Source organism: Halichoerus grypus, chromosome 11 (genome assembly GCF_964656455.1).
Source record: "Halichoerus grypus chromosome 11, mHalGry1.hap1.1, whole genome shotgun sequence".
In the NCBI taxonomy this organism is placed as follows: domain Eukaryota; kingdom Metazoa; phylum Chordata; class Mammalia; order Carnivora; family Phocidae; genus Halichoerus; species Halichoerus grypus.
This window is the reverse complement of record NC_135722.1, coordinates 46,731,615-46,751,758: the sequence shown is the minus strand read 5'-3', so window position 1 is coordinate 46,751,758 and position 20,144 is coordinate 46,731,615. Positions and strand designations below refer to the sequence as shown.

Below are 20,144 nucleotides of genomic sequence, written 5' to 3'. Positions count from 1 at the left end.
CACTTTGGCACATTGTCTTCCTCGCTGAGCTTCCTGATAACCCTCAGAGGTAGGTTCTATTACCTCCAGTGTGAAGAAAGACCAGGAGACAGGGGCTCAGGGCAGGGGGGCAGCGTGGGGACGCTAACCGGGCCATTCAGGGGGCTGGTGCCCTTCCCACAATTGCTGGGTCCTTGGATGGGGACTAAGCAACAGCAGTGGGGGAGGAGCAGACACAACCTGGCTTGACAGGAGCTGCTGACCATGGTCCAGCTGGTCTGAGGGCATATGGGCCCCTGGTTCAGGCCTGAGGTAGTAACTGAGGGAGGGACAGGGTCAAGGACAGTGGCCAGGGAAGGGTGGGGGAGGCGCCTACCCATGAGCAGCCGCCGCTTCACCCGCTTATCGCCGTCCACCAGCGACGTGGCATTGCTCTCTGTCACCTCCAGGGCAGTGTCCTCTCGCTCTGTAAGAGACGCCCAAGGGCACAGCTCTCCGACTGAATGAGTCAGATGGCTCACCCCCTGCACAACCACTTCTGCCGAAACCCCAGACGTGAGCACAATGGAGGATATGCGACTCTGTTCGCTCAATAAAAATGTGTTGTAACGAGGCTCTGTGGGAAACCCGGCCTGTTAAATGGCCACAGAGCCTTAGTTAACATTGGAAAAGATTCTTGAAGCATATTGCAGTGACCAAAGAGACACCAGGGAATGCAAGCTTCAGGTTCACTCCAGTACCCTTAGTCTGGCACAAAAAGAATCTTGGGGCTGGGAACCTCTAAATGGAGCTAGCGAAGGACATGCCACGAAGTACAGGATTGGCATCCTGACAGAAATACGCAACACTGTCTTCTGCTGACCATAACGGCCACCGCGTCATCACAAATGGCTAGCTTTAACTTCATGTCGCCCTGGCCCCAGCCTCCAGGATACCATCTTCAGGAGCCCCCCTAGTCTAGGAGAAGAGAAAGGGCTTTCCGAGGTGGCACAGGGAGAGAGAGACCCCCCTCCCAGGACTAGACCCCTCACTCCCTCTGTCACATGGAAGGCAGCACGGGACCTATTTGGAGGCAAATGGACCGGAAGCACCCTGAACCTGGTGCTAAACACCATTCATAGTCAGGGGTAGGCTTGGGGGGTAGGGGGTTGGGGGTTAGGGTTAAGGTTAGGGGTTAGGGTTATGGGTGGGCAGGCTGGGGTGGACCCTCACCGAGTGTCAGGGTCACTCACCATGGCAGCTTCTCCCGTCTGCGTGCATCTTGTACTGGGGATGGCAGCTACACTCCGGGCCTTCGGCAGTGTCCTCGCAGGAGTGCTGGCACCCACCGTTTCCATGGTTACAGGTCACTGAGAAGAAAAGGAATCCACACGCTGAGCACTGAATTTTCCACAACTGGGGCTGTTTTTGTTTCAGAAGGTCTCTGATATTCATTCAGCAAGTATTTGAGCACCTAGTATGTGCTAGGCCCTGCGCGTAAAACAAGTAACTCTGACTCAGACAGAGCCTGTTGCTGTCTATGTAAATAGATAGTCGGAGCATGAATTCAAGAAATGCCGAATGACAGATTTGAGCAATTATATAGGAAGATGGGGATGGGAAGGCAGATTTTCATTATTCATTCAGCTGTGGTTGCCAGATGACCACTATTATACCAAAAGATTCTAGACTACTGCTTTGGTCTATCAGGAGAAGTTTGCATATTAATGCAGCTGTACTGGGCCTATAGAAAATGTTATAGCACTTTATGGCTGGAAGAAACAGATAATAGTTATTTGTACATATATGTTAGGATTTCTCTCATCTGATTCTATCTAGATTAGTTAGAAGGGACATTGTTCAGAGGAAATGATGACTCTGCACACACTTAATGCAACATTACCCAAGAATTACAAAGACTGTGTATGAATTCATTGATACCAGCCAAAACAAAAACAAAAAACAAAAAACAAAAAAACAAGTCAAAACTATGTATTCATCAAAGTGAACAGTGGTTACCTCTGGTAGGAGAAATGGGAGAGGGAAGAATATGCTTCCTTCACACCCTTAGAACTGTCTGAATTCTTACACAGGCATTTGTAATTTTTCCAGTTTAAAAAAACTAAATACATATTTGTGATGTGAGAAAGAAACGGTTCTGCTTCACAGTGAGGTAAACACTGTGTACTCATGAGAACAACTAAATGGGAATATGAAAAAAGTGAAGGGTCAGGAAGAAAGAGCAAAACGAAGTGAAACAGCTGGTTATGTGGTAGAATTCTGCATCTTTTTTTCTTTTTGTTTTTTCCTCAAACGTGATTATAATATTATTTGAGAAGTGACCTCTTAAAAATATTTAAAAATTTTAAATTTTAAATTCCAGGTATTCTACTGGCCAGAGTGTCACTCCACAGGTGAGCCTCATCTGGAGCCCTGGGTCCTCCTTGTGAGGATACCAAGACCCAGGAAGGTGGTCTCCACTTTGCTCAGCCCCCTGGAAGCCCTCAAGGACAGCCTCACTTTTAGGGGCCCCAAGTGGTGGTGGTGGTGGTGGTGGTGGCACCAGCCCTGGTTTGGCAGGCTTCGGGGCTGCACTCTCTGCTCTGTGGTGGAGACAATGGAGATAAGGCTCTCACTGGAGAAACAACCTCCTCCTCTCTCAACTGCTAAGGTCGACTCGCTGTAAACAGCCATCCCTAGCAAACTGCAGGGAAATTATAGAAGGTCCATGGCTTTGGGAAGAGTTGCTAAATGAAAACTGTCCATGTTTCCTCTGGCATGAATAGTGGTTTAGGAACACCTTTAATGGCCGTTTATTTCCTATGACCAGTTGGAGTTTCATTCTTGTGCTTCATCATCGTGTGGCAGCTGTGTCCGGACTGTGGACACCATTCATTCATTCAGTAAACAAACGTGTATTGAGCACATCCTGTGCTGGGCACTGGGGGAAGACTGAGAGGCAAAACTAAAACGAGATCCCTGACCGGGGGCATTCACAGGTGAGGGGACAGACACATAAATGTACAATTCAACCCGGGTGTCCCATGCTCTCACTGAGGAACCAACAGTGTTGTAAGGAGCCAAAATACAAAATGGCTGCCCGGCTGCTCAGGGCAGGCTTCCAGGGACGTTTAGCAAGGTGCACCAGCCTGAGAGCTAGGAGGACCTACACCTGAGCCCTCACTAGGCGCATGCTCCCTGTGTGACCTTGTTGCTTTACCTTCTCCACAAAATGAGGATAATAATACTTAGCTCAATAGGGTGGTGATATTAAGAATTCAATGGAATTGGTACATTTTTGGACAAGCCTTTACACATAGTAAATGTGCCCTCAAAAGCAGCTACTCTCCTTCTCATTATTAGAAGTTAGGCAGAATATTAAAGGTTGACTGAGAATTCACCAAGCCAGGTCGGGATGAGCGCTTGGAGAAGGCTTGGAGGCATGAAGGAACACGGGCTGTTCTCTGACAGACAAAGAGGTAGGGTGTTTGGGAAAAGGAGGTGGATGGGGTTTGTACAAGAAGCAGGACCAGGGAGCAAAGAGCTATGGTTGCCAGATGACCACGTTTGATTTTATTCTGTGGGAACAGGGAGACCGGCCCCAGCATTCACAGTCCTTCTAAATTTAATTTCCTTCTGATTAGGTCCCTTAAAAAGTATCATCTTCCTTCCCTCCTTCCCTAGGGGAGCCCACCCCTTGTGCAGCAAACTTAGTCCTCAGTAGAGGTCAGTATCCTGGGACGGCTGCCTTCCCGGACGCAGCCGCTGTGCCGTGAGGTGGCGTTTCTGAGCTGGGCTGCAGAAGACACCCCCTGGGGTAGGCCGGCTCCCAGCACAGGCCTGTGCTAGTCTGTACTTACAGATGCAGTCTCTCTGGTTCTTGGCCAGCTCAAAGCCCGGCCGGCACTCGCAGGCGACGCTGCCCCTCGGGGCCTCCTTGCAGATGTGACTACAGCCGTGATTCTGATTCATGCAGCTCAGACCCTCTGCAAAAGAGCAGCACGCAGCCAGTGACCAGGCTGCGAGCACAGTCCTGAGCCCCAGGGGCACTGCGAAGGGCTGGAGGCTGGGACCTGACTGCCTGGGTCTCCATCAGCCCCACATCTTAAGAAAACATGCCATTAAAATCCAGCCAGGTCAACTAACAGAGACATGAAGAATTTCCTCTGTCACCCAAGAGATCTGATGCCTCAAGTCTCCTGAAGAGGAAGGAGCCCTCCCAATACTCAGAAAAGAAAGCGCCCCCCAGGGGCTCTCTGGTGAGTGAGGAGTCACAGCCTGCAGACCCCAGGAACCAGCACTCAGACTCTTACCTCCGCCGGGTTGTTACCCAGGCTGACCAAGAAGGCAAAGAAAGAAGGAGAATCTAAGAATATCTGCAGATAGATGAAGATGGCCAACTTTTTCACATACTCTTGAAGATAATTTTCCGAAAACGTCAACCCTCTTTTCTCCCCCAACCAAATCCACACTTTGGAGGTGACTGTGACTACTGTATTTTGGCATCAGCACACAAAGGGCCCAGGGGCCTCTCTTCTGTGACCACTGTCACTTAGTCCCTGGGCCCCCCCCAGCAGGCTCGGAGCACAGCACAACACAGCCGCAGAGGGACCAGAGAGAGCCTGTGGGCATGTGGTTTCCTTTAGCTGCTGTAAAATTCTCTCCAGGTAGACTACCATTTTCATTACGGTCCTATCCTGTGGTCACAGGGCAGGGAAGGGGGTTATTTCCCCGGCCGGTTTAACACGCGTTTAAATGATGGGGGTCATAACCTAGTGTACGTCCGTGTGGTTTGCCAGAGTCCTGCTTCTTCTCAACACGACTCTCTGAGACCCCATCACCCGCCAGCACTCTGGAGGAACTATTATTACGCCCAAGAGTATTCTCAAGACCTCTGCTCAGTTCGTACTGCATTATTGACTACACGCCCATCTGATGCTTCTTTGCATCTTACAATGAACACCTTTGAGAGTAGGCTTTTTGTTCTCAGCTAACAAGACACTCTCTAACACGGGAAGTGGCGCTGTTTTAAACATGAGTACAAGAAGTTTTCATCCGGCTTCTCTGGGATCCTACACTGTCTTGTATTGTGCCCCTAAAACCTTAGCCAAGTGGTTCTAATTAAGTCAAAAGTCACTTCTCTCCAATTCTCACCGCAGAGCCGTTGATCTATGCTCAACTGGAATACCCGTTTTGATACAAACAGATGTCATTCCTATTCCAAAAGACAGCGTGACAGTTAATACATCCCATACTCTCTTAAAACCATTTTGTTTTTTATCTGACAGTTACAAGCTGTTTGAACTCCCGCGCTCCATCTGCGTGATTCATTCACCCAGGCCAAGGCTGCTGTCTGTTAACACAGAATGGGGCTTGGACTCGAGCAGAGCAAAGCGCTCTCGTAGCTCTGGCTGGTGATTTGTGGAAACGTTATTTGCTTCCAACACTGAGACGGCACAGGAGGTGAGAGACAGCTGCCTCCGGAAGCGACGTTCTATCCTCCTAGGAAGGCCCGGCAAGAATTACATTTGTCCTTGGGTCAGCAGAGCATTGGGGATCACGGGTGCCAGGAGCCTCTAGAGCTGAACATGACAGTGCCCAAGAAAGGGCAGCGGCAACACCTACAAAGCACGCTCCCTGGACAGGTCAGGGGCTGCCGCTTCTTCTCACCCTGTTTACGAGTCTGTGGAGACATTTGCAAAGTGACCTGTCCTGCCTCAGAGCAGCAATTCATTTACACAAGAAATATTTCATAAGAATTGACTGTTATAAAATAAAATTAAATTTAAAAAAAGAGATTACTTAAAAATAAAATATTAAAAAAAAAAAGAATTGACTGTTAAAAAAACAAACAAACAAACCTGACTGGGTGCCAGATGCCTTGGGGATACATGAAAAGTTGTCCCCTGGTGCCCTATCATATCAAGCTAGACCTGAAGTTACCAGGAGATAATAGACGTTAAAATGGCTCTGGAAATGCTGGGGGCTTTTCAAAAGGTGCCCCTGAAGCTGTTCATAGTTCTCTGACTCAAAAAAAAAGGCCACTGCTAGGGAGGCAGATGGGTCTGGTCCAAACTAGGAGGGCTGGCAATCATGTTTCGGGTTGCTAGTTCACCAGGAGGGAAATAGCTCAAAAACATTAGAAATATCCTATTGCGGTGGTCCCACTGAAGAATATTTCTGGAAACTGGAGAAAAATATGCCTTGCAAACAGAGTGAGAAACATTCTATAAAGGATGGAAACAGGCCCTGCTGAGAGACAGCCCCTTCCTCACTACCCTGACACCTTCCTCCTACTCTGAAAAGGCAGTGGTGCAAACATCGAAAAATATTCTCAGAGCAGACAAAACAAAAGAGGAATGCTCATTTTGAGAGCCTGAGCACCCATGAATAGGGACAAAGCCTGGCTGCGGCAGTATGTCTCTCCCAGCCTACCCCCATTACATGGGTGAAAACACACAATCTCTTTATCAGAGCTTTGGGGTCTCTAAGAATAAAAAAAAAGAAAAATCAATAGCTTAAGCTTTCCCTCAGAATCATCTATTATGATCCCCTGAATTGAAGAACATTTAGTAAATAATTATTAAAAATAACTGCAACACCAAAAAATACAAGCTTGCAGTATTACCTTCTTTTAACCAATTTTGGAGTATCAACAGGGGGTTTTAAAGTCCACTTTAATACAGTTTCTAAGAGTTTAATGTGCACATCAAGGAGGAAATAAATCCTAAAGGAACACTGTTTACAGACTGTTCTATTTGAAGAGTTAAAACCTTAGGATGGACAGGGTCTCAGTTATTAACCGTCATAATCTGTTGGCTCAGGCTGCCGTGAATTCACCAAGAAACCAGCCTGCAACACAACACAAAAATCACAGAGAGCACTTCCAGACCACAACTCAAATTCTTGGATTTTGCTTTTAGCTCCAGGCAAGTATGTTCATTTTAAATACTCTTCAGGGAATCCAAGAATGTCTGAATTGTAGAAAATTTAGAAAACACAGATTGCAGAAAGGAACTGCTTTTGTATTTACTTCTGTTATGAAGAGCCTGTGTCTGTAATCAGTCTGGAGGTTCTGTCGGAAGGGAGAGAGGGGCTGAGCCACTGCTTTGGAAACGCAAGGTAAGAGATGATCTTAATCGCTGTGAACTGCTTTGTGAGTGGGTGGGGATCCATACTGTGTTTAAGCAACGGCCTGACCCACAGGTCCCCACTCCTGTCCGAGGCACCTGTAGGGAAAGCCGAGTGACTTCCCAGGAAGCAGCTTTGAGCAACCAAAGAGGAGGTGCCCTGAGATCGCTCTTACTCCTGGCTTCTTAATCCTGCCTCATCCCAGATGCAAGGCTCACAGGAAAGTCCAGAGAACCTACCAGGAATGTGAAACCCAACTGCTACTCTATCAAGGGCCACGCCTGCATGAGATAAGAGATCTGCCTGATTAGAGCCAGTGTGTGTGTGTCTCTCCTGCCCAAACACTGAGAATGAGCATGCTTGGGGTGATAAGACTCATCAAACCCACTGGCCTGTGACCGTTCTTCTTAGTACCCAAACAGCCTTTTCCAGCCCGGTAGAAGGAAGGATCCATCATTCTTGGAAAATGAGGCAAAAATCATCTTCCACAAAGACGCCCTTGAAAAGTCATAAGAGGGGCACCTGGGTGGCTCCGTCGGTTAAGCTTCTGCCTTCGGCTCAGGTCACGATCCCAGGGACCTGGGACTGAGCCCCGCATTAGGGCTCCCTGCTCAGGGGGAGTCTGCTTCTCCCTCTCCCTTGGCCCCTCCCCCCTGCTCGTGCTGTGTCTTTCGCTTTCTCTCTTTCTCAAATAAATAAAATCTTTAAACCGTGATTCAACAACAAATCTACAAATGTGTGATTAAATAGAAGAACTTAAAATCGCCTCATTCTTCAGTTATGAGAATGAACAAGCAGCACATGCCAAAAGGAGTTAATAGTCTAATGTTTAGAGCACTTCCCTTACAAACACGCACGGGCAACCCCGGGACAGCACAGCCATCAAAGTGTAGCCCTTCAGCTTAAGAAAGAGCAGAGAATTAAAAACATGTCATTCAGTTAAAAAAGTGGCTGATTGGCCACGTGTGCTTAATGCCTCTCCCCACCCTGAGAATCCACTGAACTAACAGAGGAGTAAAAAAGGTATAGACCCAAAGCAAAGAGAACAAAAGGGAGGCCATCAGAAGAGCCGTCTACAAAATTTCTGGAGGAATGGCAAGCGGTGGCATGGGGAAAACCACAGCATCGAAAGCCCACGTCTGGGGAGGGGGTCCCTCTGCGCTGGAACCCCAGGGGCTCAGAGTTCAAAAATGGGAGACCCAGGGAAGGCCAGAGCTGGGTCTGCCTGTCCCTATAAGAAGGCTCCAGCCCCTCCCTACCCACCCAGAGCCCGGAGCAGGCTCGCACTTGGTGCTGTGGTTTGCAGCACCGTTTTGAAAAACTTGGCAGATTGTCCATTACATTTCTCCTGAGACATCTAGTCATGTTTGAAATGTTCTCTATTTAAAGATTAGAATCAGGAATGTGAGAGTGTGAAGAGACCTCAGAGATCACCCAGCCCAACCCGCTTATTTTGCCAGGTGAGGAAATGGAAGCTAAAATAGCCTGCCCAGGGTTACCCAGTAGCAGGGTCTGGACTCATCCCCAGGCCTCCAGATTTTCCCATACTCCATGCTTCCCCTCAAAAAATCAGTGAGGGTGGGGGAGGTTCTCAGAGGTGACACTGCCCGCCCCCTCCCCCCCGCCCCCAGCAGAGCCGAGGCACCTTCCAAGCGGTGAATGCACGTGTGCTGATTGTCACTCAGGAAGAACCCGTCCTTGCAGCGGCACTCATAGCTCCCCATGACGTTGACGCAGGTGTGCTGGCAGCCGCCATTGTTCTCCAGGCACTCGTCCACATCTGGAGGGAGAGGAGGATCAGCCTTGGCTCTGGGGACTGTTTCAAATGCCCACCCCTCCCGGCAGCTCAGGGCCACCTGCTCAGCAGAGATGAGGTCCCTCTTCCTTCCCTGCATCACAGTAGCTCTGAGAACTGAAGTCAGCAGGGACCCCAGACCACAGAGCTCTGGGGCGCCCTTAACCAGGCCTTCCACACAGACACAAGATAATCAATTCAGTAAATATTCATTGAACACCTTCTCTTTCCAGGGTATGGTGCTAGAGGAGGGGACAGTAAAACACAGATGAGTAGGATCAAATTCTTCTGCTCTAGGAGCCTGCCCCTTCAGCAGAGGGAAGGAGACAAACATCCGAGTAATTGTGGGATACAGTAAAAGGTGGTGCAAAACATTAAGAGGCCACCTGGTTGTAGGGTATCGGGATGGGTTTTATGAAAGATGGGCCCTACAGGATGCCTTCAGTTCTGAATCAGGAGAAGGGATTTTAGGCAAAAGAAAGGGCATGAGCATAGTGCAGATGCTGGGGAGCATGGAGTATGTTCAGATAAGGGCGGCCATTCAGTTTGTCTGGAGCACAGGTCCATGCAGGGAAGTTACAGGAGACAAAGCTGGGAGGATACCAGGCAAAGAAGTTCGGCCTTGATCTGGGAGGCAGTCGGGAACCACTGTGGCAAGGCTGGCATGGTCAGACCCTTGGGTTGGGAAGAAGGTGGTAGCCAAGGAAGGGTAGGATACAAGAAGAACTGAAAGTCTGGGAGTCTAGCTTCACACGTGTACCTGAAATAGCCTCAGCCGGGGCTTGTGGGGGACCAGACCTGGGGCCTGGCCATGGGGATGCCTAGGAAGGAATAGAAAAAATAGAAGAGGACTGTGGGCGAGGTGCCTGCAGGGTGGAAAACCATGTGGGCATTGGGTAGGGTGGCCGAGGAACATGAAGACCAGAGCCGGGTGGGGACATGGGGGTGGAGATGAGGTTGGCCCCCACCGCGGCAGGGAGGTGATGTGTGTGAGATGCTGACCTTCAGGCCTCGGTCCAGAAGGCAGTGGGAAACCTGAGTCTGGTGTTGTGACGGCACCTCGGAAAGCCGAGGTGGATGTAGACGAGAAAGCCGAAGGCAGCAGTGGGAAGGAAGAGAAGGTTTGCAGAGAGCACAGGGCCAGAGGCAGAATTCAGGAGAATACCAGGGGCAGGAGAAAGTAGAGGAGACAGCAGAAGCCGCAGAGAAGGAGCCATCAGAAAGACAAAGAGGGAATGAGTCATCCGCCACCTGTCTTCCACCACCCCCCGGGGTGGGTTAAGGGACTTTCCTTCCACTGTGTCACATATTACTCTGTGCACGGCTCCATCAATACACTGACCGTATCACATTCTCAAAATCTTCTTTTTTTAATTTGCACCTTTTGACCCCTCAAAACCTTTCACTTATCCATCTCCACTGGATTGCAGACTCCTTGAGGACAGAGATTTTTGTTTCATTTAGCACAGCCCTGGAACTGCAGATGCACATTGTTCAGTGCATGAACAAAAAAGCAGGAGAGCATAGCATCACCAGAGCCAAAGCAGAGGAAACTTCCAGAAAAGTCTCAGACATGACAAAGGCTTAAGGAGAAGGCTGATACAAAAGCAATTTATTTTGGGGCGCCTGGGTGGCTCAGTCAGTTAAACGTTCGACTCTTGATTTCAGCTCAGGTCATGATCTCCGAGTTGTGGGATCAAGCCCCGCGTTGGGCTCTGTGCTCAGCACAGACTCTGCTTGTCCCTCTCCCTTTGCTCTTCCCACTGCTTGCTTGCACACGTGCGCTCTCTCTCTTTCAAATAAAGAAATAAAATCTAAAAAAATTAAAAATAAAAATAAATAATAAAAGCAATTTACTTCTCCAGCCTGATTTCCCATGTGCCTAACACTAGCTTCTGGGCACACCCATAACAAGAAAATTCACATTTAAATATCTGTTATCTGGTTTCAAGCTTCAGATCTTATAGTCATGCATCCTCCCACACTACCAGGCAGATGTCTTTCTAAACAGATGGGACTCGAGCCATCCCCTCAAGCCTAACAAACTTGCCCTTCTCTATGCCAAAGGGTAAAGGGAGCACATTCCAAAGTATGAGCCGCTGGAACACACCTGGCCAAGGTGTTCCATGATGAGGACTCATGGTGAGCAGGAGAGATCTGTTTCCCTGAACGCCAAATCCTGGATTGGTTTGAGTAAAGGTGTGCTCCCCTCTGAGCTGCCACCCACCCATCCTACCTTTAAGCTACTATTCCTTTCTCCAAAGCCACTAGAAATGTGCCATTGAGTTGGGTGATGTACTCTGACTGAATTAATACAAAAAGTGTGTGTGTTCACATGCACAAATAGGTTATCACTCACCTGGTGAGTTTCTCTAGACTGCAAAACAGTGGTTCTCAACCCTGGCTGCATGTTAGCACCCAGATGCTGGGACCCCACCTCCTGAGATGCTGACGTAACTCATCTTGGATGAGACCTAGGCAATGGTGTTGTTTTAAACTTCTTGAATGATTCTAATGTGCAGCCGGAGTTGAGAACCAATGCCACAACACTGAACAGCTAAGAAGCACTCCTAGACACTCAATAAATGGAAAGTGAATTCAGGCAGGTGAGCGACACGGAAGAGAGCTGCGTTTCGTTTTTCAGGCTCTCGGGCATTCAGGATCTTGAAGCACTCTGGGTTTGGTGCCAGACTTAAGTGGTATTTGTACTGTGTATATTCTGGCTAGCACGTGGTGAGGGGCCGAGGAGAGGTCCGCGGTCAGCCCAGGGAACACTGCACAGTGCTGCTCCTGAAAAGCTTTGCCTCTGAGCTTCCGTGTCACAAAACGCTTCAGCCCTTTCAAGTCTAAATGGCACAGAAATCTCTGTGTCTGCTGGTCCTGCTCTTCTTACCATACCACTTCATTTTCTCATGGCTTCCTTTAAAGAATCCTTAGCCCCTCCAGGTACACTCAGCGGATACTCAGGATATTTCTGCTAGGCAGATCCTTGCTACTGAGGCCACCAAGAGACCCCAAGGAGGGGAAATGGAGATAGTCCACTGAAATATCTGTGTTAGCAGCCAAGGCAAAGAAAGACTCCCGGCCTCAGGATTTCTGAGCCAGCCTTGACTCGGAACCACCCGACCCAAACCTGGCCCAGGTCCTTAAACCCTGCGGTGGTTTGGCCTGTTGCTCTTAGGAAGCTCACATGTTCCCCCAGGCACAACTTGGGGTTTGAGCACAACTGTGATGACTAGATCTGCCATTAGACATAAATTCCCCCAAATGACACTTTTGGCAAATCAAAAGGAAATGTGAGATTCACCCCCCAAAAATGGTAAAAACAAAACCCCTAAAACATACTGCATGCTTCCCCAAAAATTACACACTGAAAGTGACTTATTTTTATTTTTATTTTTTTTAGTTTTTTAATTAATCTCAATTGACTGCTGTTGTCAGGATTGGCTCTCTAGTGTCTTTTTGGGGTCCTGACCGCCCTAGGCAGTCTGCAAAGGGGTTAGTGAGCCCTCAGCCCTCAATCAAATCTTCCTGACCGCTGCAGGCTTGCAAGGCCAAGTGTTCTGACCCCAAGAGTGACTCACACAGGGCACCAACAGGAAGGGCCAGAATCTATATCAGGATGGGGTTCCAGGGGACACCGAAGTGGGATAAACGACATACAAGGGTTGATTCCCAGATGGAAAGTCTCTCCTTCCCCACCACTCAAAAAACGAGTTCTGTCTGTACTTATCTAGTGACTTTTATGCTGCTCTCAAAGCATTTAATCAAGCAGCCATTCCCCCTGTACCATAATGAATCATCTCAATAGCCATCCCCACCGTGTCAGGGCCTGGCTCAAGTTACTCCTTGGTCAGCCAAGCAGACGTCAGCAGGTTAACCACACAAAGGGTCATCAGTGTCAAGGACCCTGATGCCATCTGTCTCCCAGGATGTCCTTCTGTACAACGATAGCACCAGCCTTAAAATGCGAACAGACCACGAATACCTGTCTGCCAGGTGTGCTGCATCCTCTAAGACTATTCAACACTCAGCCCACTCAGCCCAATCCAATTGCTTGCTATTTCTGAATTCTGTTTTATTCCTGGCATAAGCAACCAACATAAACAACGCTCTTTGCAGTCCCTAACTCAGGGACTGAAACTCCAACAGATGTTCCTGTTTTGTGGAATAAAAGGAGGATGTTAATGGAAGGTTTCTATTTGAACTTCTCTGTCTCTCAAGCAGAAAGGGGGTGGGGTTACCTGACTGAGATCCAATCACACATTTGGAATTTTCAGAACAAGTAGTTTTACCAATTCTAGGATAGAGATACTTACAGCATTAAAGAAATGGTTATAAGTCTTTCAACGCAAGACCAAAGATCTTAAAGGGGAGAAGTCAATGCTAGAAATGAGTAATAACAATGATGTCCATCTCCTTAGACTAATGGAGAATTTATATCATGAATGATCACATAAAAACTGAAACACTTCACCTGGTTTTCTGTCAGGGAGTGTGATTTCTAGGGGGGCAGAAAACACAAGTCTCTGATCCCCTTTTTGTTTTAATGAGTATGTTTTCATCAAAGGAAACAAAAGGGTGGGGCACCAGAGGGTAAGTAAAGGAGCCCCACCATTTCCAACCGTTTTCCTTACCAAGACAATTATGACCATCATGAGCCAACTTGAAGCCATCAAAACATGTGCAGCGATAATTGCCTGGAATATTCAAACAGTCATGGACACAGCCTCCGTTGAGTTCATTCTCACATTCATCAATGTCTGAGGAATAAAAGAGAAGTAAGCCAGACAGAGGCCATTTCTTTTTTGGGGGGGGGGCATTTCTTTAGGATGGAGATATATGTATTTACCCTCTAACCAGCCATCCCACTTCTAGGAATCTACCCTGAAGATACATCTCCAACAACAGGAAAAATAATATGCACAAGGTTATTCACTGCAGTATTGTTTGTAATCACAAAATACTAGAAACAGCGGTGCCTGGGTGGCTCAATCGTTAAGTGTCTGCCTTTGGCTCGGGTCATAGTCCGAGGGTCCTGGGATCGAGCCCCACATCGGGCTCCCTGCTCGGCGGGAAGCCTGCTTCTCCCTCTCCCACTCCCCCTGCTTGTGTTCCTGCTCTCGCTGTGTCTCTCTCTGTCAAATAAATAAATAAAATCTTAAAAAACAAAAAACAAAATACTAGAAACAACCTAACTGGCCCACACATTGGAAAGTAGCTGAAGAACTATGGTACATTTATTCGATGAAGTACCGTGCAGCTGTTGAAAAAAAAAATGACAAAGATCTCTATGAACTGATTTGGGGTGATTTCTAGGATATACTACTAAGTTAAAAAAAATCAAAATGCAAAAGAGGATCTGTAGTTTATTATCATGTAAAAAAAAATCAAGGAATATGAAAAATACATACATTCCAGTGTGCTTTTTGGCAAAACTTGACAAGCTTAACCTAGAATGTATACAGAAATGCAAAAGACTCAGAAGAACCAAAACAATATTGAAAAAGTAGAACTTTCCCTTGATTTGGAGGACTTTCACTTACAAAAAGCTACAGTTATCAAAATAGTGTGGTACAGGCATAAAGAAAAACATACAGATCAATGGAACAGGATAGAGAGTCTAGAAATAAACATTATATTTATGGTCACTTGATTGTAGACAAGAGTGCTAAGGCAATTTATTGGGAGAAATGATAGTCATTTCAACAAATGGTGCTGAGACAACGTCCATATGCAAAAAGATGAATTTAGACCCTTAAACTCACACCTACACAAAAATCAACAAAAATGGATCAGGGTCCTAAATGTAAGAACTAAAACCATAAAATTTTAAGAGAAAACATAAAGCTTTTATGAGAAAAATCCGAGACCTTGGATTATACAACACCAAACACACAATTCATAAGTTTTAAAATTAATGAATTGGACTTTATAAAAATTTACAACTTTTAAACTTTTAAGGGACGCCTGGGTGGCTCAGTCGGTTAAGCGTCTGCCTTTGGCTCAGGTCATGATCCCAGGGTCCTAGGTTTGAGTCCCACATCGGGCTCCTTGCTCAACAGGAAGCCTGCTTCTCCCTCTGCCTGCTGCTCCCCACCACCGCTTGTGTGTGCTCTTAAGTAAATAAATAAATAAATAAAATCTTAAACACGCACACACAAAATAAATAAATAAGGGGCGACTGGGTGGCTCAGTCATTAAGCGTCTGCCTTCGGCTCAGGTCATGATCCCAGGGTTCTGGGATCCAGCCCCACATCGGGCTCCCTGCTCAGCAAGGAGCCTGCTTCTCCCTCTCCCACTCCCCCTGCTTGTGTTTCCTCTCTCGCCGTCTCTCTCTCTCTGTGTCAAATAAATAAATAAATAAAATCTTTTAAATAAATAAATAAATAAAATGAAGACAAGCCACAGATTGGTGGAAGATATTTGCAAATCACATACCTCATAAAGGACTTACAAAGAACTCTCACAACAATAATAAGACAACCCAATTTCAGAATGGGCAAACAATTTGAATAGACATTTCATCAAAGAGGATACAGAAATGGGTAATAAGCATATGAAAGGGTGGTCAACATCATTAATTATTATGGGAATTCAAATTAAAACCACAATGAGATACCATTTCACACTCACTAGAACAGTTTGAATAAAAAAGACAGACAATAACAAATGTTGATGAGGATGTGGAGAAATGGGAACCCTCATACACTGCTGATAGTAATGTGAGATGGCACAGCCACTTTGGAAACAATGTAGCAGTTTCTTAAGAGGTTAAACAAATTTCCCATGCCATCTAGAAATTTCTTTATACTTCTAGGTATATATCCAAAAGAAATGAAAAATTATGTCCACACAAAGACTTGCAGGTAAATGTTCACAGTGACATTATTTATAATAGCCCAAAAGTAGAAATAACCCACATATCCATCACTGGTGGATGGATAAACAAAAGATGGTATATCCATACAATAGAATATTAGTTAACAATAAAAAGGAATAAAATGCCAGTATAGGCTACAACATGGATGAACCTCAAAAGCATGCTATGTGAAGGAAGACAAAAGCAAAAGACCACATATTGTATGATTCTATTTATATGAAATATCCAGAAAATGCAAATCCGTAGAGACAGGAAGTAGACTAGTGGTTGCCCGGAGCTGGGGCTGGGAATCGGGCTCTTATTGAGACGAGGAAAATGTTTGAAAACTATATTATGTGATAGTTGCACAACTCAGCTAATTTACTCAAAATCATTGATTTGTAGACTTACTTTGAATTGGTGGATTCTATGGTATATAAATTAGAATTCACTAAAGTAGTTCAAAAGAAAATACACATTTATCAGGGTGCTTGGGTGGCTCAGTCAGTTAAGCGTCTGACTCTTGATTTCAACTCAGGTCATGATCTCAGGGTCCTGAGATGGAGTCCTGCATCAGGCTCCACACCGAGCATGGGGCCTGCTTAAGACTCTCTCTCTCCCTCTGCCCTCCCCACCCCCACACTCACACTTGTTCTCTCTCTCTCTCGTTCTCTCAAAAGAAAGAAAGAAGAGAAAAGAAAGGAAAAGAAAATACACATTTATTTGCAAGAGAAATCTAGGAAGCAGGGAGGATAAACTAGGTTTATCTAGAAATTAGAGAGATCGGTGATCCATGGTATGTGGGAAAAGGATGAAAAGGAGGAATGAGGAACAGGAGAACAGGAATGGGGAAAGGGAGTAATACTTCTCTGGGTATGCCATTTTGTATAGTTTTGACTCTCGGAACCATAGTGATATATTCATGAATACATACATACATAAGGACATACCTATGTACTTACGTACATACATACAATCAACCAGTATACAGAGGTGGGGGGGAGGGAACAGATAAAAATGGGATACAAAGAGAAACAAATGAACGTAGCTGTATAACAAATGAATAACAACCACACTGAAGGAAACGTAGAAGAAAAGTACTAGCCAAGTCACTTTGAAAAACACCTTGACGGAATGTTCTAAGGCTAAAAATAAAAAGAGCTGCATACAGATACTGTAGTCTAATTAGTAAATCTGTTTTACTTGCAAGGCTATGGAATAGCTTTATAAATTATTTATGTGTATACTTGGATTGAATAAACAGGTAACTAACTATATTGCAGATAATGAGAGCCACCTTTCTCACTGTTGGAGAAAGAAGTTACAAATAAGCAAAGAGGGAGACTGAGTAAATCTTGTGGCATTGCTTTGGAATCCAAAGCAACAGTGTAAGTCATTGTTTTTAATATATTTGTGAATGGATATATATAGAAGGAATAAGTATAGATAAATGTATATGTGTGGGTTAGGATACATACATATATTTCCTAGGTCTGTGCACAGAGAAAGCCTAGGAGCAATGACATCCCAGTAACAATGAGAACACCAAGCATCCAGATCTTGGTTTCTATGTACCATTTCCCAATAAAAGGAACCAGGGCTCCTTGGAGAAGTGCCTGGTTCCAGGGCTGGGGAAGGGAAAATACAAGATGAGTCTGTGGTATCTTATGGTACTAGAAAACTAGAAATTTCTCAAAAAAGGATGAGAGCATGTCAAAAGGACACAGGAAACAATGTGAAAGAGCTCCCAATGGCTAAAGCTGGAATAATCTGAGCCCAAAATAAATTACTATACAAACAATTAAATACCCATGAGTCCATACTGGCATAAATACATAAATCAATGCATAAACAAACAAGGGAGAAGAAAAAGATCTTCCTTACAGAAGAATCTCAGTCAACAGACATATAAGGAATGAGGGAAAAACAAAATTACCAGTTATTACATCATAGTTATAACTGTTGCAGGCAAGATCCACAGCTGGATGCTAAAATCAGTGGGCAAAGACTTGAGAAGAAACAGGATATTAGCATAGACTGAAAGTATCTGCCCTAAGATGTGTGTTTATTACAAAAGGAAGAAATAGTAACTTTGCAGTGGAGAAACCCAGGGTGTATCATCTTAACCACGTGATCGCTAGTAATTGCACATATTAATGTCATGTGCCTCACCCTCCAATCCCCCCCCACCACGGGATGTGCCAAAAAGCACACAACAGCATTTCCGTAGCCGTATTGCCAAAAGCTTTACTTTTTGTATTACTACAATGCATAATCTTAATTTTATTGTGAGAAAACATGGGACATTCTCTTACTGGGTCAATTTCTACCGTATCAATTCTTAACATGAAAAAACAAGGTAAACAAAAGAACTGAGCAGTACTTACCCAAAGTGTCGAAGTCACGAAAAACTAGGAAAGACAGGAACTGTCAAGATTGGAGGAGACAAAGGAGACACAACAACTAAACATAATGTGGGACTCTGAATTGGAATGGCGTTGGTGGGGGAGAACATTAAGAAAAAACTGGTGAAATCTGACTAAGGTCTCTAGTTTAGTTAGAAGTATTGTGCCAACGTTAATTTCCTGGTTTTGATATTGTACTCTGGTTATATAAGCTGTTAACATCAGGGTAAGATAAGTGAAGGGCATATGTGAATTCTGCACTATTTTTGCAACTTTCATGAAATTTAAAATCATTCCAAAATAAATTTTTTTTTTTAAACACAGCTCCTCGGGGCACCTGGGTCGCTAGTCATTGAGCATATGCCTTCGGCTCAGGTCATGATCCCAGGGTCCTGGGATCAAGCCCCGCATCGGGCTCCCTGCTTGGCAGGAAGTCTGCTTCTCCCTCTCCCACTCCCCCTGCTTGTGTTCCCTCTCTCTGTGTGTCTCTCTCTGTCAAATAAATAATAAAATCTTAAAAACAAAAACAAAAACACACAGCTCCTCAATACAAAGGCCACGTTTAGATTCATCCTTGTTAAATTTGATTCAGTTCCCTAGATTGAGAAGTAAGAACCATACAATGAACACTGACCACTGAAATGCCCCATCCCCAAAGTCTGGGATATAAACAAAGATCATTTAGAACGAAACTTCATTTCTTCAAAGCCACTTTGGAATCGTATTATTTTCAAAATACTTATTCAGGGCCCATATTTTCATTTCTCCAATAATTTGGCAGAAGAAACTATAGAGGATAAAATTCTGGTCACTCTGGGCAAACCCAGTTCCCATCTCTATACTTAATCAGCAGCAGCGAAGCTGACGATAAACACAACAGAAACGATACCAGGGGTTGGACCTGAGAGGTTTAAACCAGTAAGCCAAGGAACACACATAAAAGAGTCACATCTTCAAATATCTACATCTTTGAATCCTTGCAATCTTCATTTTCTTTCCTTTTCCTTCTTGGAAGAATGTTTCTGCTTCTCAACTCTGGCACCAAGAAATCCGAACTAAACAGGGACATCCTTACTCACTAGCTTTATAGGTATTCAAAAGTATTACAAGTATGTAAAAGATCATATCCCTCTGGAGTTTTAGTTTTCAATGACACTACAACGAATATATGCTCCCTGTTAACAGTGATTACCTGTGGATAAAGGAGTAAGAGGGTCTTTAATTTTCTATTTCATACATTTTCTGTATTGTTTGACTTTTTATAATAACAATGTATATTATTATTTTAAAGCCAATTTAAATATATAAAAGCAACAACGCCAGTCATTCATTAGTTATTTTAAACTAAATAGTAGACTTTTCTTTTTTTTTTTTTAAGATTTTATTTACTTATTTGACAGAGAGAGACACAGCGAGAGAGAGACACAAGCAGGGGGAGTGGGAGAGGGAGAAGCAGGCTTCCCGTGGAGCAGGGAGCCCAATGCGGGGTTCAATCCCAGGACCCTGGGATCATGACCTGAGCCGAAGGCAGACGCCCAACGACTGAGCCACCCAGGCGCCCCTAAATAGTAGACTTTTCAAGGATAAACTGTCAGCAATTCAGTTTCATGTGTCATATGTCAAGCCCAACAGCTAAGAATAAAGAAATTCTTGCCACCTGTCATTCTATATCACTTGCTAAATATGTACTCTATCTCAAAGAAACCATGGCACAGTTTCTGCCCCCTCCCCCACTCCCAGAGAGTATACAGAAAACCAGTGAAAAAGTAAACATTTTTTCCCCAAGCAGGGTATGAACATGTGTGAGTTCCCGTTCTGTAAGTAGTGAGGATGTGGTACAGAGGAATCGGCAGAGAGAGGTTCCAGGGAGAGGTAGCCTTTTGGCCTCCCATGATGTAAGACAGAGAGGGATGGCTGCCTGTCTCTGGGAGAACATGATCTTAGAGAAACACAAGGGCTTTAAGGATGGACTACCAACCCCATTTGCTATGAA

At 45.3% G+C, this 20,144-nt stretch overlaps 1 protein-coding gene across 5 annotated transcripts in view; it reads right to left on the bottom strand.

The window, feature by feature from the left end:
- The window catches only part of SCUBE2 (signal peptide, CUB domain and EGF like domain containing 2), a 67,434-nt gene that overhangs the window by 44,576 nt on the left and 2,714 nt on the right, over window positions 1-20,144 (bottom strand). For 3 of the 5 annotated variants that reach the window (XR_013442443.1, XM_078058417.1, XM_078058418.1), the window contains exons 3-7: window positions 13,522-13,647; window positions 8,735-8,869; window positions 3,819-3,977; window positions 1,212-1,328; window positions 356-445 (exon numbers count right to left, since the gene is read on the bottom strand). Coding sequence is in view for 4 of the 5 variants with exons in the window: in XM_078058417.1 (XP_077914543.1) it covers window positions 356-445; window positions 1,212-1,328; window positions 3,819-3,977; window positions 8,735-8,869; window positions 13,522-13,647 (627 nt within the window). In the remaining variant the exon portion in view is untranslated. The remainder of the gene's footprint in view (window positions 1-355; window positions 446-1,211; window positions 1,329-3,818; window positions 3,978-8,734; window positions 8,870-13,521; window positions 13,648-20,144) is intronic. The other 2 variants (XM_036121387.2, XM_036121391.2) reach the window with 1 other exon arrangement.